A 22,324-nucleotide genomic window follows, 5' to 3' on the forward strand; every position below is an offset into this window, starting at 1 on the left:
GGGACCTTCCGGCCGGCGCGCGGAGGACAAAGCTGATTGCGTAGGCCCGCATAGTGGTCGTGGTGGTTTTCCTTGTAGTTCGTGGTCTAAGGCTAGGCCTCAAGTGAGAACTGCGTCACCATGTTATACTCGCGGCAGAACCGAGAACCTTTAAGGTTTCTGCCGGATGAGTCCCGGAGCCTGCCCCCGCCCAACCTGACCGACCCGCGTATCCTTTATTTAGGCTTCTTGGGGTACTGCACCGGCCTGCTTGACAACTACATCTACCGGAGGCCGGTCCTGAAGGCGGGTGAGGGCTGCGCTGGCGGAATCGGCTGGGAGGGGGTCGCAGGGCTGCACACCGGCCCTGCCGTACGCCCTCCTGAGGTGCTCTGCTTTTCCGTGCTTTTTTGCTTACTTGGCCCCAGCTCGCCTTCTCAGGCTGTCCGCGCCCGGTTAGCTCTTCAGAATCGAGCAGAGCCAGAGTGTTATTTCGCACGTGAAGAAACTGAGGTGCAGTTGTAATGGAGGGAGCGCGAAATCACCAGAGACAAAAGACTAGGCCAAATTACAGGGTCTTTATTGCCGGCGGCCACGGAGGACTCGCGTCTCTCTAACCAGTGGCCCCGAAAGGAGGGTGTCAAGTTCTTTCATGCCCGTACACCACCTCTGGGCGGGGGTGAGGGTGAGGGGCTTTGGACATTCCGATTGTTACTTAAGTGGTTCACAGAAGTCAAGATAAGCGTTAGTTTACACATTGTCTGAGTAGGGTGGAAATTACAGACTTTAGTTACTTACTACAAGTCTTAGTTTTTCTTAAAATGGCGCAGGGGCCAAAATGGTGTTGGTTTGGACTGCTTTCCTGTCACATTAGGGTTACAGAGAGCAGTTTCAACAGAAAGCTGAGGTATTTCGAGGTATGTAGTTTATGGGGCAATTACCATGTCACACAGTGAAGCAGGAACTGAATCTGTGAAGGACCCGGGACCACTCTCTTCAGTTCTTGTTGTGCTGTGTGCACAAATGAGCCATGACTCCATGCCATGCACCACTCACACTATGGGCATTGATAGCATTTAGGCCTTAAAACACTTTATAGAGATGTATTTATTATTAATGACGAGGAAACTGAGCCTAACCGGTTAACAGCAGCTTACCCAAGGTCATGTGGCTATAAAGTAGCAGAGCTTTTTTTTTTTTTTTTTTAGACCTCTAAGTGGATATTGGAAACCATTGCTTCTCAGAGTTAATGTGCATACGAATAGCATAGGAGTCTTGTTAAAATTTGGATCTGGGCCAGGCACAGTGGCTCACACCTGTAATCCCAGCGCTTTGGGAGGCCGTGGCGGGTGGATCGCTTGAGCTCAAGAGTTCAATACCATCCTGGGCAACAGGGCAAAAGCCCGTCTCTACAAAAAAAAAAAATACAAAAGTTAGCTGGGCCTGGTGGTGCACGCCTGTGGTCCCAGGCTGAGGGAGGCTGAGGCAGGAGCCTGGAAGGCAGAGGTTGCAGTGAGCCGCGATTGCATCATTGCACTCCAGCCTGGGCAACAGAGTGAGACCCTGCCTCAAAAAAAAAAAAAAAAAAAAAAAAATTCTGATTCTGATTCATGAGATCTGGGGAGGAACTTGATGTTATTATCAAGTTCTCAAACACTGCTGCTACTGGTCTGAGGACCACAATTTGAATAGGAGGCTCTAAATAAGTGTACAGTACTTAGTAATAAGTCACAGGCCTCCTATCATAGACTGACTATTCTGATAACAATCACCATATACCGCCCTCCCCCCTTTTTTTAAAGAAATGTCATAACAGGCCGGGCACAGTGGCTCATGCCTGTAATCCCAGCACTTGGGGAGGCCAAGGAAGGCGAGACCACCCTGGTAAACATGGTGAAACCCTGTCTCTACTAAAAATAGAAAAAACAGCCGGGTGTGGTGGTGGGTGCCTGTAATCCTAGCTACTCAGTTGGCTGAGGCAGGAGAACCACTTGAACCTGGGAGGCAGAGGTTGCAGTGAGCCAAGATCGCACCCCTGCACTTCAGCCTGGGTAACAGAGCAAGACTCTGTCTCAAAAAAAAAGTAATGCCATAACAACAGATTGTATATCTGAAATGTAAACATGTAACTTTTTTTTCTTTTTGAGAAGGAGTCTTGCTCTGCTGGCTTGGCTGGAGTGCAGTGGCACAGTCTTGGCTCACTGCAACCTCTGCCTCCTGGGTTCTAGTAATTCTCCTGCCTCAGCCTTCCGAGTAGCTGGGACTACAGGTGCCTGCCACCACCCCCGGCTATTTTTTGTATTTTTAATAGAGACAGGGTTTCACCATGTTGGCCAGGCTGGTCTTAAACTCCTGACCTCAGAAGATCCGCCTGCCTCAGCCTCCCAAAGTGCTGGGATTACAGGTGTGAGCCACTGTGTCCAGCCAAAAATGTAACTCTTAATACACATTGACTAATTTTTGCTTTCTTTGGAATTTGTCATTTGAATTTCAGGTTTGCATCGCCAGCTTCTGTATGTTACAGCCTTTTATTTTGCTGGATATTTTCTTGTAAAACGTCATGACTACGTATGTGCTGTGAGGGATCGTGACATGTTTGAGTATGTAAAATTACATCCAGAGGATTTTCCTGAAGAAAAAGGTATTTCTCTCATACTCCGTGTTAAAAAAAAAAAAGAGGCCGGGCGTGGTGGCTCACGCCTGTAATCCAAGCACTTTGGAGGCCAAGGCGGGCGGATCACCTGAGGTTGGGAGTTCAAGACCAGCCTGACCAACATGGTGAAACCCTGTCTTTATAAAAAAAAAAAAAAGAAAAGAAAAAGCTTTTTCAAATTAATTGTAGAGAATCTGTATTTACTGTATTATTATTTTCCCTGGTTACTCTTATCCATGTCTATGGCTTTAGGTAACTTCTAAATTCTGTTGACTCCCACATCTTAGTCTATAGACCAAAATTCTCTTGAATTAATATATCCACTTTCTGCCTGACTTCCTCTGTGTCCTTTGGACAGCAACAAAATTCATGTCCCCTCTGCCTTCCCAAACCTCCTGCTCCTCTGTCCTGCTTCAGGGAGTGACACTGCTGTCCACCTGGATGCTCAAGCCAGAAGCCTGAGAATCATCAAGTCTTTCTCTTTCGCTTCCCATTAGTTGTCAGGTCTTATCAGTTCTCCTTCCTAAATATTTCTCAACTTTGAACTCTCCTCTCCCAATACCACTATCCTGGTTCAGGCCTTGATAATCTCTTGCTTGGATAGTTGCACTTGCTTCTTAACTCACTTCTTGCTTTGGTCTTATTTCCAGTGACAGCAAATCTGATCACATCTGCTTAAAATAGTCATCTATTGCTTAGTGGATAAAATTCAGGCTCCTTAGGATGGCTTATTTCCTCCATCTTCACTAATTGCCTGTCCTCTGGTAGAAACACTTTACCCACATCCCTGTCTACCATATGATATACACATGTCTGTGTTCTTCATGGGCTATAGCTTTGTCTTTATTTCCCCAGCCTCTCACACAGAGCCTACACATAGCAGGCAGTTACGCATAATGGTGGATCTGAGCCGTATGGAACACTTCCTCATCACTCATCATTTGCCTGGTGAAATGCTTTGTCCTGAGTCTGTCCTGTATTGCTTCGTATATGTTTTTTCTTCTTCTTCTTCTTTATAAACCACTTAACATATATTTATTCACTCTTATACACAGACTTATGCAAGAAAAACAAAATAGTAAATTTAAGAGTTCAGATATCTTAGACAGGACTTGACTTCTGGGCTTCCGCAAGATGTGGAAACTTCTTTTTTTTTTTTTTTTTTTTATTTTTCTTTTTTTTTTTTTGAGACGGAGTTTCGCTCTTGTTACCCAGACTGGAGTGCAATGGCGTGATCTTGGCTCACCGCTACCTCCGCCTTCTGGGTTCAAGCAATTCTCATGCCTCAGCCTCCCGAGTAGCTGGGACTACAGGCGCGCACCACCATGCCCAGCTAATTTTTGTATTTTTAGTAGAGACGGGGTTTCACCTTGTTGACCAGGATGGTCTCGATCTCTTGACCTCGTGATTCACCCGCCTCTGCCTCCCAAAGTGCTGGGATTATAGGCGCCCTGCCGGAAACTTCTTTAGAAGAATTTTTGCTTTCTTTTTCTCTAAATTTTCCTTCCATGCTTTGATACGGGCTTGTTTCTCCCGTTCCAGTCTGAGAAAACGGTCCACATAAGGCATTGCGAAGAATCGTTTCCTATTGTATCTTTTATTTAGGTGCCAAGGTATAGGCCACGGCTTGAATTTGTGCCAGATGACTCTTCCAAAGATGTCTCTTCTCCAAGCACCAGGTTGAGCTCTTTCTTGACTAGTCTGAAGAAGCCTCAGGGCATCTTCTCTTTCCTGGACAATGGTATCTAAAGCATCCGTGGACTCTACTACCTTCTCCAGCCGCTCTGGACTTGGCATTGGCAATATCTGTTGCTTGGCCTCCTGCTCTAGGGTTAGAAACATGTTCCTTTCCTTGAGTAAGACATACCAAAGTTTATGTAAATCTTCATTACATTTGTTCCTTAGTTGCTGACAGGTCCATGCTGCTCCAGATTTTACTTTTTCTTGCCCCCAGTTTTTTGGGTCATCAAAAAATTCTTCTAGTCCTTTCCTTGACAATGTGGTATGAAGTAATCTATACTGGTGAAAGGATGTCACACTTGGTGTACTTTTAGGCAACAAACTAAGAAAAAACCCTGTGCAGGCAGGGACCTGCGGAGTTATTAACAACATGGATGCCTTCAGGGCGGCTGAGACTCGCCTGCAAATAAGTGCCAAACTGGCAGCAGCCATGTTTTCGCATCTGCTTTGTACATGTTATACCTTCTTCCTGCTGTGTTCTTCTTCCTCTTGCCCCTGTTGCCACCCCATCTACCTGGAAAATTTCTGCTTTTATTATCTCAGTGAAGCCTTCACCCAGCTAGTCAGGCATTCCCTCAGCATGCTGTATCTCTCTCCTGCTATGAATCTATTAATAATTGCAATATGACTTTTCTCACCTGTGTTTTACACACATATGACACAGATGTATACATATATGAATCTTTGTAAGTTGGCAGTTTAACTTATTAGGACAGGTTTTTTTTGTCTCCCCAGGGGTTTGGCACACACATCCATATTAAATATGTAAATGAATGAGTGTAGAAAAAATTTGAACTTGTAAACATATAAATAGATTTTCCCTAGCCTCGCCAACATAGTGAGACCTCATCTGTACAAAAAATTAAACTAGTTGGGTGTGGTGGCACATGCCTATAGTCCCAGCTACTTGGGAGCCTGAGGCAGGAAGATTACTTGAGCCTGGGAGGTCAAGGCTGCCATGAGCTGCAATCACCCCACTGCATTCCAGCCTAGGTGACCAAGCAGGAGACCCTGTCTTAAAAAAAAAAAAAAAAAAGATTTTTTTTATTAATGTAAATGTGTGATATAAAACATTTAAATTTCATTAGACTGAATGATCTCTAAGGTCTTATTTAGCTCTAAAATTTCATTACTCTTTAATATTCCCACAGCCTTCAGTCACATATATGATATTTATGGTAGATCAGAAAGATGGCTTTTTTTTTTTTTGCCAAAGAAGAGCTTAAAGACTAGCACAAAGCTGTGAATAGTGGATGTATCAGGAATGTATAATACTCAGAACCGTTAAGTGTTAGAACTGGAAGTCGTCTTGGATATATTGATTAGTAGGAATGAGACCCAGTGACTGAGCAGTCTTCAGTCCCAGACCTCTGGCTCTTTGCCTAGAGATAGTTCCACAAGTTCCCTGTGTCTGCAGGAGTGTGTATAACTGCAGGGCTCATTCTGTTTCTGAGCTGCAGACTACTGGCAGTTGTGACAAGAGCCTCATGCACAGACAGTGGGAACCCAGAGAGCTTGACCACATTGGCTGCTAACCTCTCCTAGCTGATGCATGCCCTTCTGTGTTTATTTCTTCCTTCACCTCTTCATTCAAGATACTCCTGGCATCACCTGGTCCTCCTTAGCAGCCGTCTGGTTGTCATCACAGATTCCTCCAAAGTTATTCTTCATTCAGTGAAAGAAAATCTTTCAGTGATTGCCAAGCCATAGTTGAGGACAAGAAAATAAGGAAATTCTTAAGGGTTTGTCTTAGTCCATTTGGTCTACTATAACCAAATGCATAGACTGGGTAATTTTTAAAAATTAATTTTTTTTCCTGCTACCTATTGTAGAATAGACTGGGTAATATATAAATAATATAAATTTATTGCTTACAATTCTGGAGGCTGGGAAGTCCAAAATCAGGGTGCCAGCACAGTCAGTGTCTGCTGAGGGCCCACTTTGTGTTTCATAGATGATGCTCTCTTGCTGTGTCCTCACATGGCAGAAAAGGCAAACAGGCTCCCCTAAGTCTCTTTCATAAGGGCACTGATCCCATTCATGAGAACATAGCCTTCATGACCTAATCACATCCCAAAGTCCCAGCCTCTTAATATCATTGCCTTAGGGGTTACATTTCAGCTTACTAACTTTGGGAGGACATGAACATTCAGACTATAGCAGGATTTCAATCAGTAAGATGACTGAGTATTAATTTTCTTTTAGGTAATACAATTTTTAAAACAATTAAAAACTATATCCTTTGGGCCGGGCGTGGTGGATCACGCCTGTAATCCCAGCATTTTGGGAGGCTGAGGCGGGTGGATTACCTGAGGTCAGGAGTTTGAGACCAGTCTGACCAACATGGTGAAACCCTGGCTAAAAAAAAATAAAAAATAAAAATAAATAAATAAAAATATGTATTTTATGATCTTTCCTTTTATAGAGAAGAAAACGTATGGTCAACTTTTTGAAAAATTCTATCCAGTACGTTGAAGTCTTCAAAATGCTTGCTCCAGTTTCACTGATACCTGCCGTTTCTGAATTTGATGGAACACGTTTCCAGTGACAGTTGTTTATGCTAATCTGTATGTTGACACCTTGTAATTAAAATAGTTACCTTGAGTACTCTGACTCTTTCTTGTTGTAAGAAAAATAGTTCATCAGAGAATGATGGTCAGTTTCCATTCATTAATCTGAAAGATTTTAAAATGAGGTTGAGTTCTAGTTTAGAGTTAGCAGACTATAGCCTATGGGCCAAATCTGGCCCACTGTCAATAAAGTCTTACTGAAACAGCCATGCTTATTTGTTTATATGTTTATGGCAACTGCCATGCTATAAGAGCAGAATTGAGTAGTGATAGAGACCTATGGCTGGCAAAGCCTAATTAATATGTGGCCCTTTCAGAAAAGGCTTCCCTGCTTCTGTCCTAGTGCAAAATGAATTTAGAGTGAGACAGATTACAGAGAATTCTGTGACTCATGCAAAATAATTTTGACTTCATCCTATAGATATTAAGTCATTAAAGGGTTTTAAATCATACAGTCTGGTTTGTATTTTCTGAGCTCTGTCTGTAATGATATAGAAGGTGGTTTAGAAGGAGGAGACTTGGACAGGCTCAGTGGCTCATGCCTGTAATCACAGCATTTGGGAGGCCAAGGCAGGTAGATCACCACGAGGTCAGAAATTCAAGACCAGTCTGGCCAATTTGCTGAAACTCCATCTCCTAAAAATACAAAAATTATCCAGGCGTGGTCGTGAGCGCCTATATTGAAAGCCGGAGGCAGAAGAATAGCTTGAACCCAGGAGGTGGAGGTTGCAGTGAGCTGAGATTCTGCCACTACACTCCAGCCTGGGTGACAAAGTGAGACTCTGTCTCAAAAAATAAATAAATAAATAAAAGAAGGAGGAAACTCGAGACAAGGAAAATAGAAATCTTACGCTGCAAAGGTGTCTTTGCTCCTAGATGGATTATCCCAGAGAAAGTGGACTCAGGAGCTAACACTGTCTACAGTGGACCGTGGTGCAATTAGAAGCAAGAGACTGCACCTAACTGGAATGAGGTTACTTTTTCCGGCTTGTCAAATGCTTGTCCTGGCCTGATGCAATGGCTCATGCCTGCAATCCCAGCACTTTGAGAGGCTGAGGCAGAGTAGATTGTGTGAGCCCAGGCGATCAAGACCAACATGGGCAACATGGCAAAACACTCTCTACATAAAATACAAAAATCAGCTGGGCATGGTGGCACGTGCCTGTAGTCTGAGCTACTCAGGCTGAGGTGGAGTTTGAGGATGCAATAAACTGATTGTGTTGCAGTTCACTGCAGCGTGGGCAACATTACAACAGCCTGGGAGACAGAGACCCTGTCAAAAAAAACAAAGTACGGGCTGGGCACAGTGGCTCACGCCTATAATCCCAGCACTTTGGGAGGCCGAGGCGGGTGGATCACGAGGTCAAGAGATTCAGACCATCCTGGTCAACATGGTGAAACCCCGTCTCTACCAAAAATACAAAAATTAGCTGGGCCGGGCGCGGTGGCTCAAGCCTGTAATCCCAGCACTTTGGGAGGCCGAGGCGGGTGGATCAAGAGGTCGAGAGATCGAGACCATCCTGGTCAACATGATGAAACCCCGTCTCTACTAAAAATACAAAAAAATTAGCTGGGCATGGTGGTGCGTGCCTGTAATCCCAGCTACTCGGGAGGCTGAGGCAGGAGAATTGCTTGAACCCAGGAGGTGGAGGTTGCAGTGAGCCAAGATCGCGCCATTGCACTCCAGCCTGGCTAACGAGCGAAACTCCATCTCAAAAAAAAAACAAGTACTTGTCCAAAAAGTTTTTGTTTCCTAGCTTAGAATTTATAATCAGATTAAGTTTTGGAGATAAAGTATTTTTCTTTATATGTGATTTCAAATTAGTTGGCCATATAAACATAAGCAGATGGTTTCTGGGCAAAATTAGATGAATTTCATCTCTTTTCTTGAGTACCACTTGTAAAACCTGAAATTAGATTGGAGAAAGTGCTTTAGAAATAATAAAGATGTACAAATAAACACAAGATTTTGTTTTTTATTGCTGCAATAAATAGCTTTATAGTTCACTTGTCCTTGGCCTCATCAGTGGTTGGCAAGTACAAGAGGGTGAACCATTCATCCCAAGAGACTCTGCTACCTCTCAGCTCTGGTGAGTAAAAAGCAAAGGCTAGAGCAAATACATAGGGGAGCGGGGGAGAAAAAAAATCAGGCTATTTTAATAGCCCTCACATGCCAAGTGCTTTTTGATTCTCATGTTTAATTTTCACAAGCTTGTGAGGTAGTATTATCCCCATTTTATAGATGAGGAAATTTAGGCTCCAGCGGGTAGACTATTTTAATAGCCCTCACATGCCAAGTGCTTTTGATTCATCATGTTTAATTTTCACAAGCTTGTGAGGTAGATGATAATATCCCCATTTTATAGATGAGGAAATTTAGGCTCCAGTGGGTTAAATAACTTGCCCAAGTACACATACTGAATGACTGCCAGGAGGAGGGATGTCAATTTTGGTCACATGCCAACACCTACGTTCTTCCTACCATACCACACTGGACAGGTAACTGTCTAGTCCTTCCTGAACCACTGGTCACCTCCCCAAGCTGGTAAGAGGAGGGGAGCAGTGAATAGCAACAGACTAAAAGTGAGCCGGTAACTGGAGTCCAGGAATTGGTGCTCAGAAGGAGATAAGAGAATCATCCCGGAGAACTGAGCCGTCTTCACTTCTGGCTGCAGGTCTAGGCTTTTCTGCTCTCATCATCGGCTAGTGGACTGCTCTGCTGGCCTCATCACAGAGTCTGCCTTCTATCTTGTGAAGGGATCTGTGGAGTGCAGAAAATTTTTAAAAAGTCGTTAGTATCAATTCAAACAACTAAGATACTGTCACACGCCCATTGAAGCAGGAAGAGCAATGAAAAATCTCAATGCTGGTGTTGCTGTCGGAAAACTGGCAGTGCCTTAGAACTGTAAGGAGAATCCTAGGTTGTCAGAGCTGGAATAACTCATTTGATTTATCTGCTGTATTTTACTAACAGGGAAACTGAGATGCAGAAAGGTAAGGTAAGTTGTCTAGGGCAGGATATGGTGACTCCTGCCTGTAATCTCAGCACTTTGGGAGGCTGAGGGCAGGGGGGTGGATCACAAGGTCAGGAGTTCAAGACCAGCCTGGCCAACATGGTGAAACCCCTTCTCTACTTCAAGTACAAACTAGCTAGGCGTGGTGGTGTGTGCCTGTAACACCAGCTACTCGGGAAGCTGAGGCAGGAGACTTGCTTGAATCTGGGAGGCGGAGGTGGCAGTGAGCTGAGACTGCCACTGCATTCCAGCCTGGGCAACAGAGCAAGACTCTGCTTCAAAAAAAAAAGTCGTGAAGGATAATACAGAAGTCAATGGAAGAGCCAGGACAAGAGCCCAGATTTTTAACTGTTATACCACACTGCCCCTGAATGAAAATCAGGATAGGGTGTGTTGAAACATTATGATGTAGAATTGCTGCTCTGGTCTTTGAAGCTATTTGGTGAGTCAAAGAGCGGGGTTTCTACCCACTCTGCCACACCCAGTTCCCACTTTGTGCACACTCTGCAAAAGTCTAAGGCTCTAAGGAACACAGAAAATCTACCACTGTAGAGGAAAAGAATTAGGTGATTCTTTTAGGCCAGAGTTCTTCTAATAGGCCAGAGTTCACATCTTGACGCTGCCATTTACTGAGTAACCTTGGACTCATTTTACTTCTCAGGCCTCCTGTTTTTTCATCTGCAAAAGGTAATGATAATTCCATTAGGTAATGGATATGCAAAGTGATCTTAAAACTATTCGAATGCCAGTTTTAAGTTTTACTACCACTGTCATTCAGTGAGGAAGCTGAAATCCAGAGAAGTGAAGTAGCTTGCCCAAGGCCCCACAGCTCGTTAGTGATAGAATCAGAATGTGAACCCAGAGCTGTTGACACAGCCCAGTCTAATTCAAGAAGAACCTCTGTGAAGAACCTCGGGGAGCCTCAGGGCAAAGGGAAGCAGGGTCTAGGTTGACAGTTTGAGTTTGAAGTGGGAGAAGGGAAAACTGCTGAGGAAATGCTTGGAGTAGATCTCTCCATAGGTTCTGTGTTTGGGGGTCCATGTTTATTCCCCATAATTACGGTGCAGCCTTAACACAGATTATGAAGATAACACAATATGGCAGACAGTGAGTATGATGGAAAGAACACACTCAGCTCAAAGTTGAGGCTGGTCTCGCTTTTGTCTCCTTACTGAGTGACTTTGGGTGAGTCACTTCACCTCTCGGGCTTCAATTTCCTTACTAGTAAAGTGGGGATGAGAATTTTGTTCTACATAGCTGCATCAAGTAGTTTTGAGATAGCAATGGACATGGATGTTGTTTACAATGGATGAGGCCAGTTTCCGGGAGCAGGGCTGGCAGGTGGCACAGAAGCTAAACTGGCAGGTGCTATGGTCCAATTTCTATTCATACTAGTATTGGCCAGGCACAGTGGCTCATCCTGTAATCCCGGCACTTTGGGAGGCTGAGGCAGGTGGATCAGAAGGTCAGGAGATCGAGACCATCCTGGACAACATGGTGAAACCCTGTCTCTACTAATATACAAAAAACTAGATGGGTGTGGTGGCATGCACCTGTAGTCCCAGCTACTAGGGAGGCTAAGGCAGAATTGCTTGAACCAGGGAGGCAGAGGTTGCAGTAAGCCTAGATCACGCCCCCTGCACTCCAGCCTGGTGACAGAGTGAGACTCCGACTCAAAAAAAAAACAAACAAAAAAACTAGTCTTTATCCATTAGTGACCGAGTGACCTAGTTGTGACCATACTTGGGCCCCTTCCCACCTCCTACCCTCTGCCACCACCTGCTTGTTTAACTTGCTGTTAGCCAGTCACTACCACAGCCCCTCTGTGCATAGTTATGTAGGCTCAGACTGCAACACATATTCACATTTACATACAACAGGGCTTCCCAACAGGCATGCCTGCATACTTGGGTGTGCCTGGAATGAATTATAGTGGCAAGATGATGGTCCCTCAGCTTCCTGTTTGGTGGGTTTCAATCTGGTGTGGTCAGAGTACCCCCAGCCTGTTGTAGGAGTAATGCAAGCAACCTCACCTATGTATCCCTAAGTGCCACATAATTTTCCATGTTCTGTGACTTGAAAAAATGTTGGGAATCACTATCACACACACGGAATTCACAGTGTTCACTTAAATCAATACACATGCCTTGGGTAAGTTTCTTAATTTATAAAATGGAAATAATAAAACCTGGCCAGGCACAGTGGCTCACACCTGTAATCCCAGCACTTTGGGAGGCCAAGGTGGGCAGATCACTTGAGGTCAGGAGTTCAAGACCAGTCTGGCCGACATGGTGAAACCCCACCTCTACTAAGAATACAAACACTAGCTGGGTGTTGTGGCACATGCCTGTAATCTCAGCTACTCAGGAGACTGAAGCACAAGAATCACTTGAACCCAGGAGGTGGAGGTTGCAGTCAGTCAAGATTGCACCACTGTACTCCAGCCTAGGCAACAGAGCGAGACTCCATCTCTGGGGAAAATTTAAAAATGGAAATGATAAAACCTATCTTTTGAGGATTATTGTGAAGATTGAGATAATTCTATGTCAAGCACTTAGAGGTTATGCTGGCACTTACTATATGCTTCAGTGGAGACTATTACTAATACATGACATCAGGAATTCTTAGGATTCATGGACAGTCCTTGGTGGATAGTCCCCTGAAATTATATGTACAGTTATGTGCCTGTCTACCTGAACTTGGGGGAAAGAGTCCACAGCTTTAATCAAATTCTTTTTTTTTTTTTTTTGAGACAGAATCTTGCTCTATCTCCTGGGCTAGAGTACAATGGTATGATTGCTGCTCACTGCAAACTCTGCCTCCCGGGTTCAAGTGCTTCTCCTGCCTTAGCCTCCCAAGTAGCTGGGATTACAGGTGCCCACCTCCATGCCCAGCTAATTTTTGTATTTTTAGTAGAGACAGGTTTCTTTTTTTTTTTTTTTAAGACGGGGTTTCACCATGTTGGTCAGGCTGGTCTTGAACTCCCGACCTCAGGTGATCCGCCTGCCTTGGCCTCCAAAGTGCTTGGATTACAGGCGTGAGCCACCACGCCCGGCGAGATGGGGTTTCACCATGTTGGCCAAGCTGGTCTCGAACTCCTGACCTCAGTGATCCACCTGCTTCAGCCTCCAAAAGTGCTGGGATTACAGGCATGAGCCACCGCACCCGGCCCGCTTTAATCAAATTCCTAACGAAGTCAGTGGTGAGAACACACTCATTCAGTTCACACATCTGCAAGCATTCACATATTAAGCACACACGCACAAACACATATATGTGCATATGAGGCATGCACTCACAGGCCACTTTTCCTTCTGTCTCCATATCACTTCATTGCAATTGCCAATTTGAGATCACAAGGATAGTAATGCAGGCCTAGTCTTAGGCCCCCCGAGGTTATGGTCCCAATACCCTGTCTCAAGAGTGGCTCTATCTGAGAACCAGGCTGTTCCTCTCCCAGGTTGCACCACTGCCCCCTCTCCTCTTCTGGAATGTCACTTGGTAGACTTTGACACCCACCAGCATAGCCACAATTACCTTCCCTAGTGTCCCAGGTCTACTGGACCTGTCCTGTCATTTCCTGGTATTTCCTTGTCACCTCCTGGGCTTTCTCGGTCAGGTATGTGAGGATGTGATGGAGGCTGGAGAAGTGCAGGTGGAACTGGGCTTCCAGCTCCAGCTCTCCTGAGGCACTCTCATCCACAACTTCCTCTGTCTTTGCGGTTCCATTCTCAGCCTCCTTGGCTTCACTGCTTGCCACCTTGGCCTGCCACTCTTCCCGTGGCAGCAGCCCATGGTCCACATCCACGCGGATGGACTTGAGCATGGTGAAGTAGGTGTAGAGATCAGAGGCCCTGGCCTTGGCAGGGCCCCCATGCCCACTCGGCTGTGCGTCCCGCAGAAGGCTGGGGATCATTACCACCTGCTCCATGTTGCGCACCTCAGCTGAGTACCGGTCCATGACAGTCAGCAGGCTGTTCTTGGGGTAACGCTTGGTTAGCACCTGCATGATTGCGTCCTCTGACACACTGAGCCCAGCAGACTGTCCCTGCACTATTTCTAGGCTCTCAGCAGATTGACAGGGTGCCAACGCCCAGCTGTTGAGCCAACACAGCCCTGTTTTGGGCCAATCCCAGGGCTCAGGCCCCAGCGTCTGTATCAGGTGATCCATCTGCCCAGGGATAGATCTGCCAGCCTTCTGCTTGTCATCCCAGCTCTGCATGACTGCCCCAGCAAAAGCCTGGCTCTTCCTCTGACAGCTTGCTGGGCCAGTTGGAAGGAAGCTTTTCCCTTTGGCAACTGGCACACTGGACCCCAGGGCAATAAATAAATCTTTCAAGTCACTGGAGACCAAGCTGCCTCTTTGCTGCCTGCTTAGGGCAGCCTTCCAATGCATAGCTCACTCCTTCAACCCGGGATGCCTCCAGTGTGAGATGGAAAGGATTTGAAGTGAAACAGCTTGATGTAGGGCAAGAACACTGACGTTGGAGTCAGAAGCTCAGTCCTGCAATTTCCTAGCTGAGTTTTTGTTTATTTGTTTGTTTTTGTTTTTGTTTTGAGACAGAGTCTCACTCTCTTGCCCAGGCTGGAGTGCAGTGGTACAATCTCGGCTTACTGCAACTTCCACCTCCCGGGTTCAAGCGATTCTCCTGCCTCAGCCTCCTGAGTAGCTGGGATTACAGGTGCATGCCTCCACACCTGGCTAATTTTTGTATTTTTAGTAGAGACAGGGTTTCACCATGTTGGTCAGGCTGTTTTCGAACTTCTGACCTTATGATGTACCTGCCTCGGCCTCCCGAAATGCTGGAATTACAGGCATAAGCCACCACGCCCAGCTGAGTTTTTTTTTCTTTTTGTGCTGGCTAACATTTATTAAGTACCTACTGCTCATCAGGTTCTGTACTGAGCTTCTTCATGAGTGATCTCATTTAATCTTCACCACAACTCTTGTAAATGTTTTATTTAATTTTTGTAGAGATGGGGTCTTGCTATGTTGCCCAGGTTTTGAACTCTTGGACTCAAGCAATCCTCCAATATCAGCCTCCCAAAGTGGTGGTTCAATACAGGCATGAACCACCAGTATTTTTGTTTTGCCAAGAAGGAAATTTAGGTGCAGACAGCTAAAGTAACTTGCTCAAGGTCCCATTGGAGCTGGGATTCCAGCCCAGGCCCACATCTACCCACTTCCAGGCAGTGCTCTGGACTGACATGAGGTTACATAGTCATACAGGTTAACCAGATCCACATCCTCTGTAAATCTGAGGTGGTGTTATGAGGATTGAATAAAAGAAACCAATAAAAATGCTTTGTATCAATCCAGACCAGTGATTGGGACCAAAAGAGAAAAAAAAAAAATGCTTTGCAAACCACAAAGCCCAATCCTCAATGTATTATCTACGCAGATCCTAGATGATTGCTAAGGTTTCACCCAAATCTAACCAGTCATTCCACAAGCTACAGTGCACTTTACAAGTGTTGCAAGATCATACTCTTGTGCATAGTCATCTTGTCATAGTTTACAAACTGTATTTGCTATATATTTTTAATTAGATATTTAAGAAAATGAAAGCCTGGGAAAGGCCCAAAATTACACAAGTCAGTGGCAGAGTCAAGTGGAGAATAAGACCTTTTGAGTTCTGGCTTAGGTACTTGCCCCCTCCACTGCCTCTGGTGAAATCTGCTGAATACCTCCCACGCCGGCAGGAGAGGAGAGGGAGGGAGGGAACACAGGGAAGGGACCTGTGGCTGAAAAGGGCCTCAGTGTTGTCTCACCTAAGCCACCCTCACCTCTACCACAGGACAGGAGCCCTCTCTGCACCCTCCCAACTGACAATCATTCACTCCTCTGCTGCCTCCCACAGTAACCAGAGCTATGAGAAAGCTTATCTTTAGATTGAACGAAATTCCACCTCCCAGCCCAGCATGGTGGCTCATGCCTGGAATCCCAGTAATTTGGGAGGCTGAGGCAGGAGGGTCACTTGAGCCCAGTAGTTTGAGACCAGCCTGGGCAACATATGACACCCTATCTCTACAAAAAAATTAATTAAAAAAAATTAGCTGGGCATGATGGCACACATCTGTAGTCTCAGCTACTCAGGCGAATGAGGTGAGAGGATTGCTTGAGCCCAGGAGGTCAAGGCTGCAGTGAACTGTGATGGCACCACTACACTCTGGCCTGGGTGAGAGAGCAAGATCCTGTCTCAAAAAAACAAAAAAGGAAGAAAGAAAAAAAAATCCACTTCTCTATAACCCCTCCCCATTAAGTTGTAATATATATATATATATTGAGACAGAGTTTCACTCTTGTTACCCAGGCTGGAGTGCAATGGCTCAATCTCGGCTCACTGCAACCTCCACCTCCTGGGTTCAAGCAATTCTCCTGCCTCGGCCTCCCGAGTAGCTGGGACTACAGGCGTGCGCTACCATGCCCAGCTAATTTTTGTATTTTTAGTAGAGACGGGGTTTCACCATGTTGACCAGGATGGTCTTGATCTCATGACCTCGTGATCCACCCACCTCGGCCTCCCAAAGTGCTGGGATTATAGGCGTGAGCCACCGCGCCCGGAAAGTTGTAATATTTACACCATCTAGAGTAACTGGCCTTAACTCTGCTTATGTTGGCACAGCAGAGTGGTGTGCAAAGTCCTATCCTTTAACTCAGTTCCCACAGGGGCCCCAAGACAGAAAAACATGAGTATCCCGAGATGAAACTGAGATTCAGAAAGGGAGAGCTACTTGCCCAAGGTCTCACAGCTTGGACATGACAGGAGTAGGCGCGTCCGAGCTCTGTCAGGCCTGAAAGGAAAGCAGTGATCGTCCCTCTAGTCAAGTCCCCTTGGCAGGCTGGCTGCGCATAACCACAGGTTACCTGAAGTTATCCTGTGATGACAGTTGTCCTTGCTTCTCCAGGGCAGAGCAGACAGCCAAATCCTGGCTTGGCTCTGCTGAAAAGGGCAAAGCTTCCACCTTAACCCTCTGTGTACTGCAAGCGGTGGAGAGAAACAGCGCATGGGCCTCCCTGAGCCTCAGCTTCCTCATATGTTGTAATAAGAGCAAACATCAACTGAGGGCGTATTATTCTAAGCTAAGTTACATATGCCAAGATCTTTTTTTTTTTAAGCCTTGAGCTTTTTTTTTTTGAGACAGGGTGTCACTCTGTCACTCAGGCTGGACTGCAGTGGTGCCATCTTGGCTTACTGCAATCTCTGCCTCCCGGGTTCAAGCAATTTTCCTGCCTCAGCCTCCTGAGTAGCTGGGATTACAGGTGTCCTCCACCACACCTAGATAATTTTTGTATTTTTAGTGGAGACAGTGTTTCACCATGATGGCCAGGCTGGTCTCAAACTCCTGGCCCTAAGTGATCTGCCTGCCTCGGCCTCCCAAAGTGCTGGGTTTACATGTGTGAGCTACAGTGCCCGGCAATATATGAAGTTCTAGAACTCGGCCGGGCATAGTGGCTTACGCCTGTAATCCAAGCACTTTGGAGGCCAAGGCAGGCGGATCACCTGAGATCGGGAGTTCAAGACCAGCATGACCAACATGGTGAAACCCCGTCTTTATAAAAAAAATAAATAAAAAGAAAAAATAAAAAGAAGTTCTAGAACTCAATCCTCCCAACAATTGTGTGTGATAGGTAGACCCCATTTACAGATGAGGAAACTGAAGCCCGAGACAGTAAAGCAATGAGCCAAGGAACACACATTATTTATTTATTGGCAAGGAGGAGCTGGACTGTTTCTTGAGTCTTCCCCACAGATGTGATAGGATGAGAGATGAAATGCCTAGGAGACTGTGGAACTCAATAAGCAGGCACTGGGCTGGGTGAGGTGAGTCACACCTGTAATCCTAGCACTTTGGGAGGCCAAGGCAGGAGGATCACCTGAGGTCAGGAGTTCAAGACTAGTTGGCTAACATGGCAAAATCCGTCTCTACTAAAAATACAAAAAATTAGCCAAGCATGATGGCATATCCCTGTAATCCCAGCTACTTGGGAGGCTGAGGCAGGAGAATCACTTGAATTTGGGAGATGGAGGTTGCAGTGAGCCGATTTTGTCATTGCAGTCCAGTCTGGGCAGAAGAGCAAGACTCTATCTCAAAAAAAATAAATAAATAAAAATTAAATTAAATTAAAAAGCAGGCACTGCCTTCTTTCTAGCGGCTTCTGCCTTCTGACTCTGCTCCCTGAGTTCCTCATTTATTTCTCCATGCCAAGAATTTGCCATTCTACATTTCTTCACTGCAAAGGCTCAGTAAATATTGGCTGAATGATGACCATGAGTTTTGCTACTTTTTTTTTTTTTTTGAGACAGGGTCTGGCTCTGTCACACAGGCTGGAGTGCAGTGTCATGTTCATGGCTTACTGCAATCTCTACTTTCTGGGCCCACGCAATCCTCCCACCTCAACCCCCGAGGTAGCTAGGATCACAAACAGCCACCACATCTGGCTAGTTTTTTTTTGTTTTTTTTTTTTGAGATGGAATTTCGCTCTTGTTACCCAGACTGGAGTGCAATGGCACGATCTCGGCTCACCGCAACCTCCGCCGCCTGGGTTCAGGCAATTCTCCTGCCTCAGCCTCCTGAGTAGCTGGGATTACAGGCACAAGCCACCATGCCCAGCTAATTTTTTGTATTTTTAGTAGAGATGGGGTTTCACCTTTTTGACCAGGATGGTCTCGATCTCTTGACCTTGTGATCCACCCGCGTTGGCCTCCCAAAGTGCTGGGATTACAGGCGTGAGCCACCGCGCCCGGCAAGTTTTTTTTTTTTTTAAATGGAGTCTCAGTCTGTTGCCCAGGCTGGAATGCAGTGGTGCGACCTCGGTTCACTGCAACCTCCGGCTCCTGGGTTCAAATGATTCCCCTGCTTCAGCCTCCCAAGTAGCTGGGATTACAAGCACATGCCACCATGCCCGGCTATTTTCGTATCTTTAGTGGAGATGGGGTTTCACCATATTGGTCAGTCTGGTCTTGGCCTTGTGATCCAACTGCCTTGGCTTCTTGAAGTGCTGGGATCATAGACATGAGTTACTGTGCCTGGCTTAGTGGTTGTTTTTTTTTCTGAGATGGAGTCTTGCTCTGTCATGCAGGCTGGAGTGCAATGGCGCGATCTTGGCTCACTGCAACCTCCGCCTCCTGGGTTCAAGCAATTGTTTTGCCTCAGCTTCCTGAGTAGTTGGGATAACAGGCACCTGCCACTATGCCCAGCTAAGTTTTTGTATTTTTAGTAGACATGGGGTTTCACTAGGCTAGTCTTGAACTTCTGACCTCAAGCGATCCACCCACTTTGGCCTCCCAAAGTGCTGGGATGACAGTCACCACACCTGGCCCTAATGTTTTAAAAATGATTATTTTTGTAGAGACAGGATCTCCCTACAGGATCGCCCAGGCTGGTCTCAAACTCCTAAGCTCAAACCAACCTCTCACTTTGGCCTCCCGAAGTGCATTACAGTGGATTATAGGTCTGAGTCATTGCACTCAGCTCAGATTCGCTTCTTGGTACATTCTAGGGTCTTTGTTTATAATGTCCCATCACCTTAAAAAATAGATTCCTGCTCTTTTCCTCCTCGGCTGTCTAAGGATCGGCCGCCATCATGAACGACACAGTAACTATCCGCACTAGAAAGTTCATGACCAACCGACTACTTCAGAGGAAACAAATGGTCATTGACGTCCTTCACCCCGGGAAGGCAACAGTGCCTAAGACAGAAATTCGGGAAAAACTAGCCAAAATGTACAAGACCACACCGGATGTCATCTTTGTATTTGGATTCAGAACTCATTTTGGTGGTGGCAAGACAACTGGCTTTGGCATGATTTATGATTCCCTGGATTATGCAAAGAAAAATGAACCCAAACATAGACTTGCAAGACATGGCCTGTATGAGAAGAAGACCTCAAGAAAGCAACGAAAGGAACGCAAGAACAGAATGAAGAAAGTCAGGGGGACTGTAAAGGCCAATGTTGGTGCTGGCAAAAAGTGAGCTGGAGATTGGAACACAGCCGAAGGAGTAAAAGGTGCCGCAATGATGTTATCTATGGCCGTTGTGGATTTTTCACGAGAAGCTTATTAATAAACTAAAAACTTGTGTGTGAAAAAAAAAAAAATAGATTCCCAGGCCAGGTGCAGTGGCTCACGCCTGTAATCCCATCACTTTCAGAGGCCAAGGCGTGTGGATCACTTGAGGTCAGGAGTTTGAGACCAGCCTGGCTAACATGATAAAACCCCATCTCCACTAAAAATACAAAAAAATTAGCCAGGTGTAGTGGCACATCCCTGTAGTCCCAGGAGACTTGGGAGGCTAAGGCAGGAGAATCACTTAAACACGGGAGGCAGAAGTTGCAGTGAGCAGAGATGAAGCCACTGCACTCTAGCCTGGGTGACAGAGCAAGACTGTGCCTCAAAAAAAAAAAAAAAAAAAAAAAAATTGCTTCCCTGGCTTGGAGGGAGGCAGCAGTGAGGCTTCTGTTGTGGCAAGGGACCCATGTGGCCACAGCCACATGTGGCCACCCAGAAGCTGTGTATAATGGCAGGTGCTCAAACATACCTCACAGGCCTGACTATAAGGTGAGGTTTTTCCCTAGAATTACTACTCAGGAAAGAAAAAGATTTTGCCATACTCACGTCCTGACCATCTTCATCATACAGGATTATTTCCTCTACTTTGCCATGAGCAAGATGTATCAATCGAACATTACCTCAACCATTCAGCAGCGTGAAGAATTTGCATAAAACTGTTTTCTAACCTACAAATGGAAAAAAGTGATTTTTCTAAATTAATATATTAAGTTAAATAATTTAACCGGCCAGGAACAGTGGCTCATGCCTATAAGCCCAGCACTTTGGGAGGCCAAGGCAGGTGGATTGTTTGAACCCAGGAATTTGAGATCAGCCTGGATAACATGGCAAAACACCAACTCTACAAAAAAAATTTTTTTTTAAGACGGAGTTTCACCATGTTGGTCAGGCTGGTCTTGAACTCCCGACCTCAGGTGATCCACCTGCCTTGGCCTCCAAAGTGCTTGGATTACAGGCATGAGCCACTACGCCTGGCCCAAAAAAATTTTTAAAAACTAGCCAGACATGGTGGCAAGTGCCTGTGGTCCCAGCTACCTGGGAAGCTGAGGTGGGAGGATCACTGGGGCCCAGAAGGTGGAGGCTGCAGTGAGCCATGATCATGACACGGCACTCCAGCCTAGGCGACAGAGGAGGACCCTGTTTCAAAAACAAAACATTGAATAGATTACTTAGGTAAACATTTGATTAATTCATTTCTTTCTTTTTTTTAAAAAAAGACAGGGTTTCACTACGTTGGTCAGGCTGGTCTCGAACTCCTGACCTGGTGATCCACCTGCCTTGGCCTCCCAAAGTGCTGGGATTACAGGTGTGAGCCACCACGCCCGACCTTCTGGTTTTTGTTTTTGTTTTTCAGACAAGGTCTCAACCTATGCCTCCTGGGTTCACTGCAACCTATGCCTCCTGGGTTCAAGTGATTCAAGTGATTCTCCTGCCTCAGCCTCCTGAGTAGCTGGGATTACAGGCATGTGCCACCACACCTGGCTAATTTTTGTACTTTTAGTAAAGATGGGGTTTCACCATGTTGGTCAAGCTGGTCTCCAACTCCTGACCTCAGGTGATCCGCCCACCTTGGCCTCCCAGAATGCTAGATGACAGGCGTGAGCCACGGCACCCAGACTGATTAATTTATTTCTAGCCCTGTAACAGTTTTGGTTTGTTTGTTTTTCATCTTTATTGGGGGAAAATTTGTTGAATTTTTTTCTCCTCAAGAAACTGGGGTTTTTACTTTGGAGGCCAACATGGGAAGATCACTTGAGGCCAGGAGTTTAAGACCAGCCTAGGCAACACAGCAAGACCCCATCTGTATAAAAAAACGTGGGTGCTTCCCTAGTATTCAAACATCCAGAACTGGTGAGCAGTGGGCACAGCCAAAGACCACAAGGCTGGAGACTGTAACTGGGTTCTGGTGCTGCCTCCAGGCCACTCATAAGCAGGCTCCCTGGGCTCCAGCATCCATGCTGTCAAGTGAGGGGTTATGGAGATTTCTGCAGGAAGGCTTTTCCAATCCTGATTGTATAACTTCTGTTTCCAGGTCCAGGTCCCTATGGGCATTACTCTCTGCCTTAGTTCTTGCATTTTGACCTTAGACTCAGGGTCATCAACTCTGAACTGGAAAACATGATGTTCCAGGCGTGGACAAGGCTGGGAGCACTGACACTGCAGGGGGTGGGCAGGCCAGGGTGCCCCAAGAGTAGCTGCCTCCTGCTTCTTTTTCCCAGTGGCCTGGAGCAGACCTGGGCCCCCTGGGCTTCACTGACCCCATCCAGATAACTGAGAGTGCAACCTTGGTTAAT

General features: G+C 45.9%; 2 protein-coding genes and 2 pseudogenes across 4 annotated transcripts in view; 2 read left to right on the plus strand and 2 right to left on the minus strand.

The window, feature by feature from the left end:
* Nucleotides 1–8,902, plus strand: NDUFC2 (NADH:ubiquinone oxidoreductase subunit C2). Its single transcript, XM_003734164.6, has 3 exons — nucleotides 1–289; nucleotides 2,474–2,620; nucleotides 6,798–8,902. The coding sequence occupies exons 1-3, from the start codon at nucleotides 121–123 to the stop codon at nucleotides 6,845–6,847; spliced, it is 366 nt and encodes a 121-aa protein (XP_003734212.1). The 5' UTR covers nucleotides 1–120; the 3' UTR covers nucleotides 6,848–8,902.
* On the minus strand, nucleotides 4,073–4,815 carry LOC103796160 (large ribosomal subunit protein uL29m pseudogene; annotated as a pseudogene). Its single transcript, XR_013522945.1, has one exon. The product of XR_013522945.1 is annotated as a large ribosomal subunit protein uL29m pseudogene (transcript).
* The window catches only part of THRSP (thyroid hormone responsive), a 25,982-nt gene continuing 12,560 nt past the window's right edge, over nucleotides 8,903–22,324 (minus strand). The window contains exons 2-3 of one of the 2 annotated variants that reach the window (XR_013523222.1): nucleotides 20,577–20,698; nucleotides 8,903–9,703 (exon numbers count right to left, since the gene is read on the minus strand). Coding sequence is in view for 1 of the 2 variants with exons in the window: in XM_002754776.7 (XP_002754822.1) it covers nucleotides 13,513–13,965 (453 nt within the window). In the remaining variant the exon portion in view is untranslated. Of the gene's footprint in view, nucleotides 9,704–13,493; nucleotides 13,987–20,576; nucleotides 20,699–22,324 lie in introns of those variants that run through there. The other variant, XM_002754776.7, reaches the window with a different exon arrangement.
* Nucleotides 19,507–20,053, plus strand: LOC100412041 (small ribosomal subunit protein eS24 pseudogene; annotated as a pseudogene).

This window comes from Callithrix jacchus, chromosome 10 (genome assembly GCF_049354715.1).
Source record: "Callithrix jacchus isolate 240 chromosome 10, calJac240_pri, whole genome shotgun sequence".
Taxonomy (NCBI): domain Eukaryota; kingdom Metazoa; phylum Chordata; class Mammalia; order Primates; family Cebidae; genus Callithrix; species Callithrix jacchus.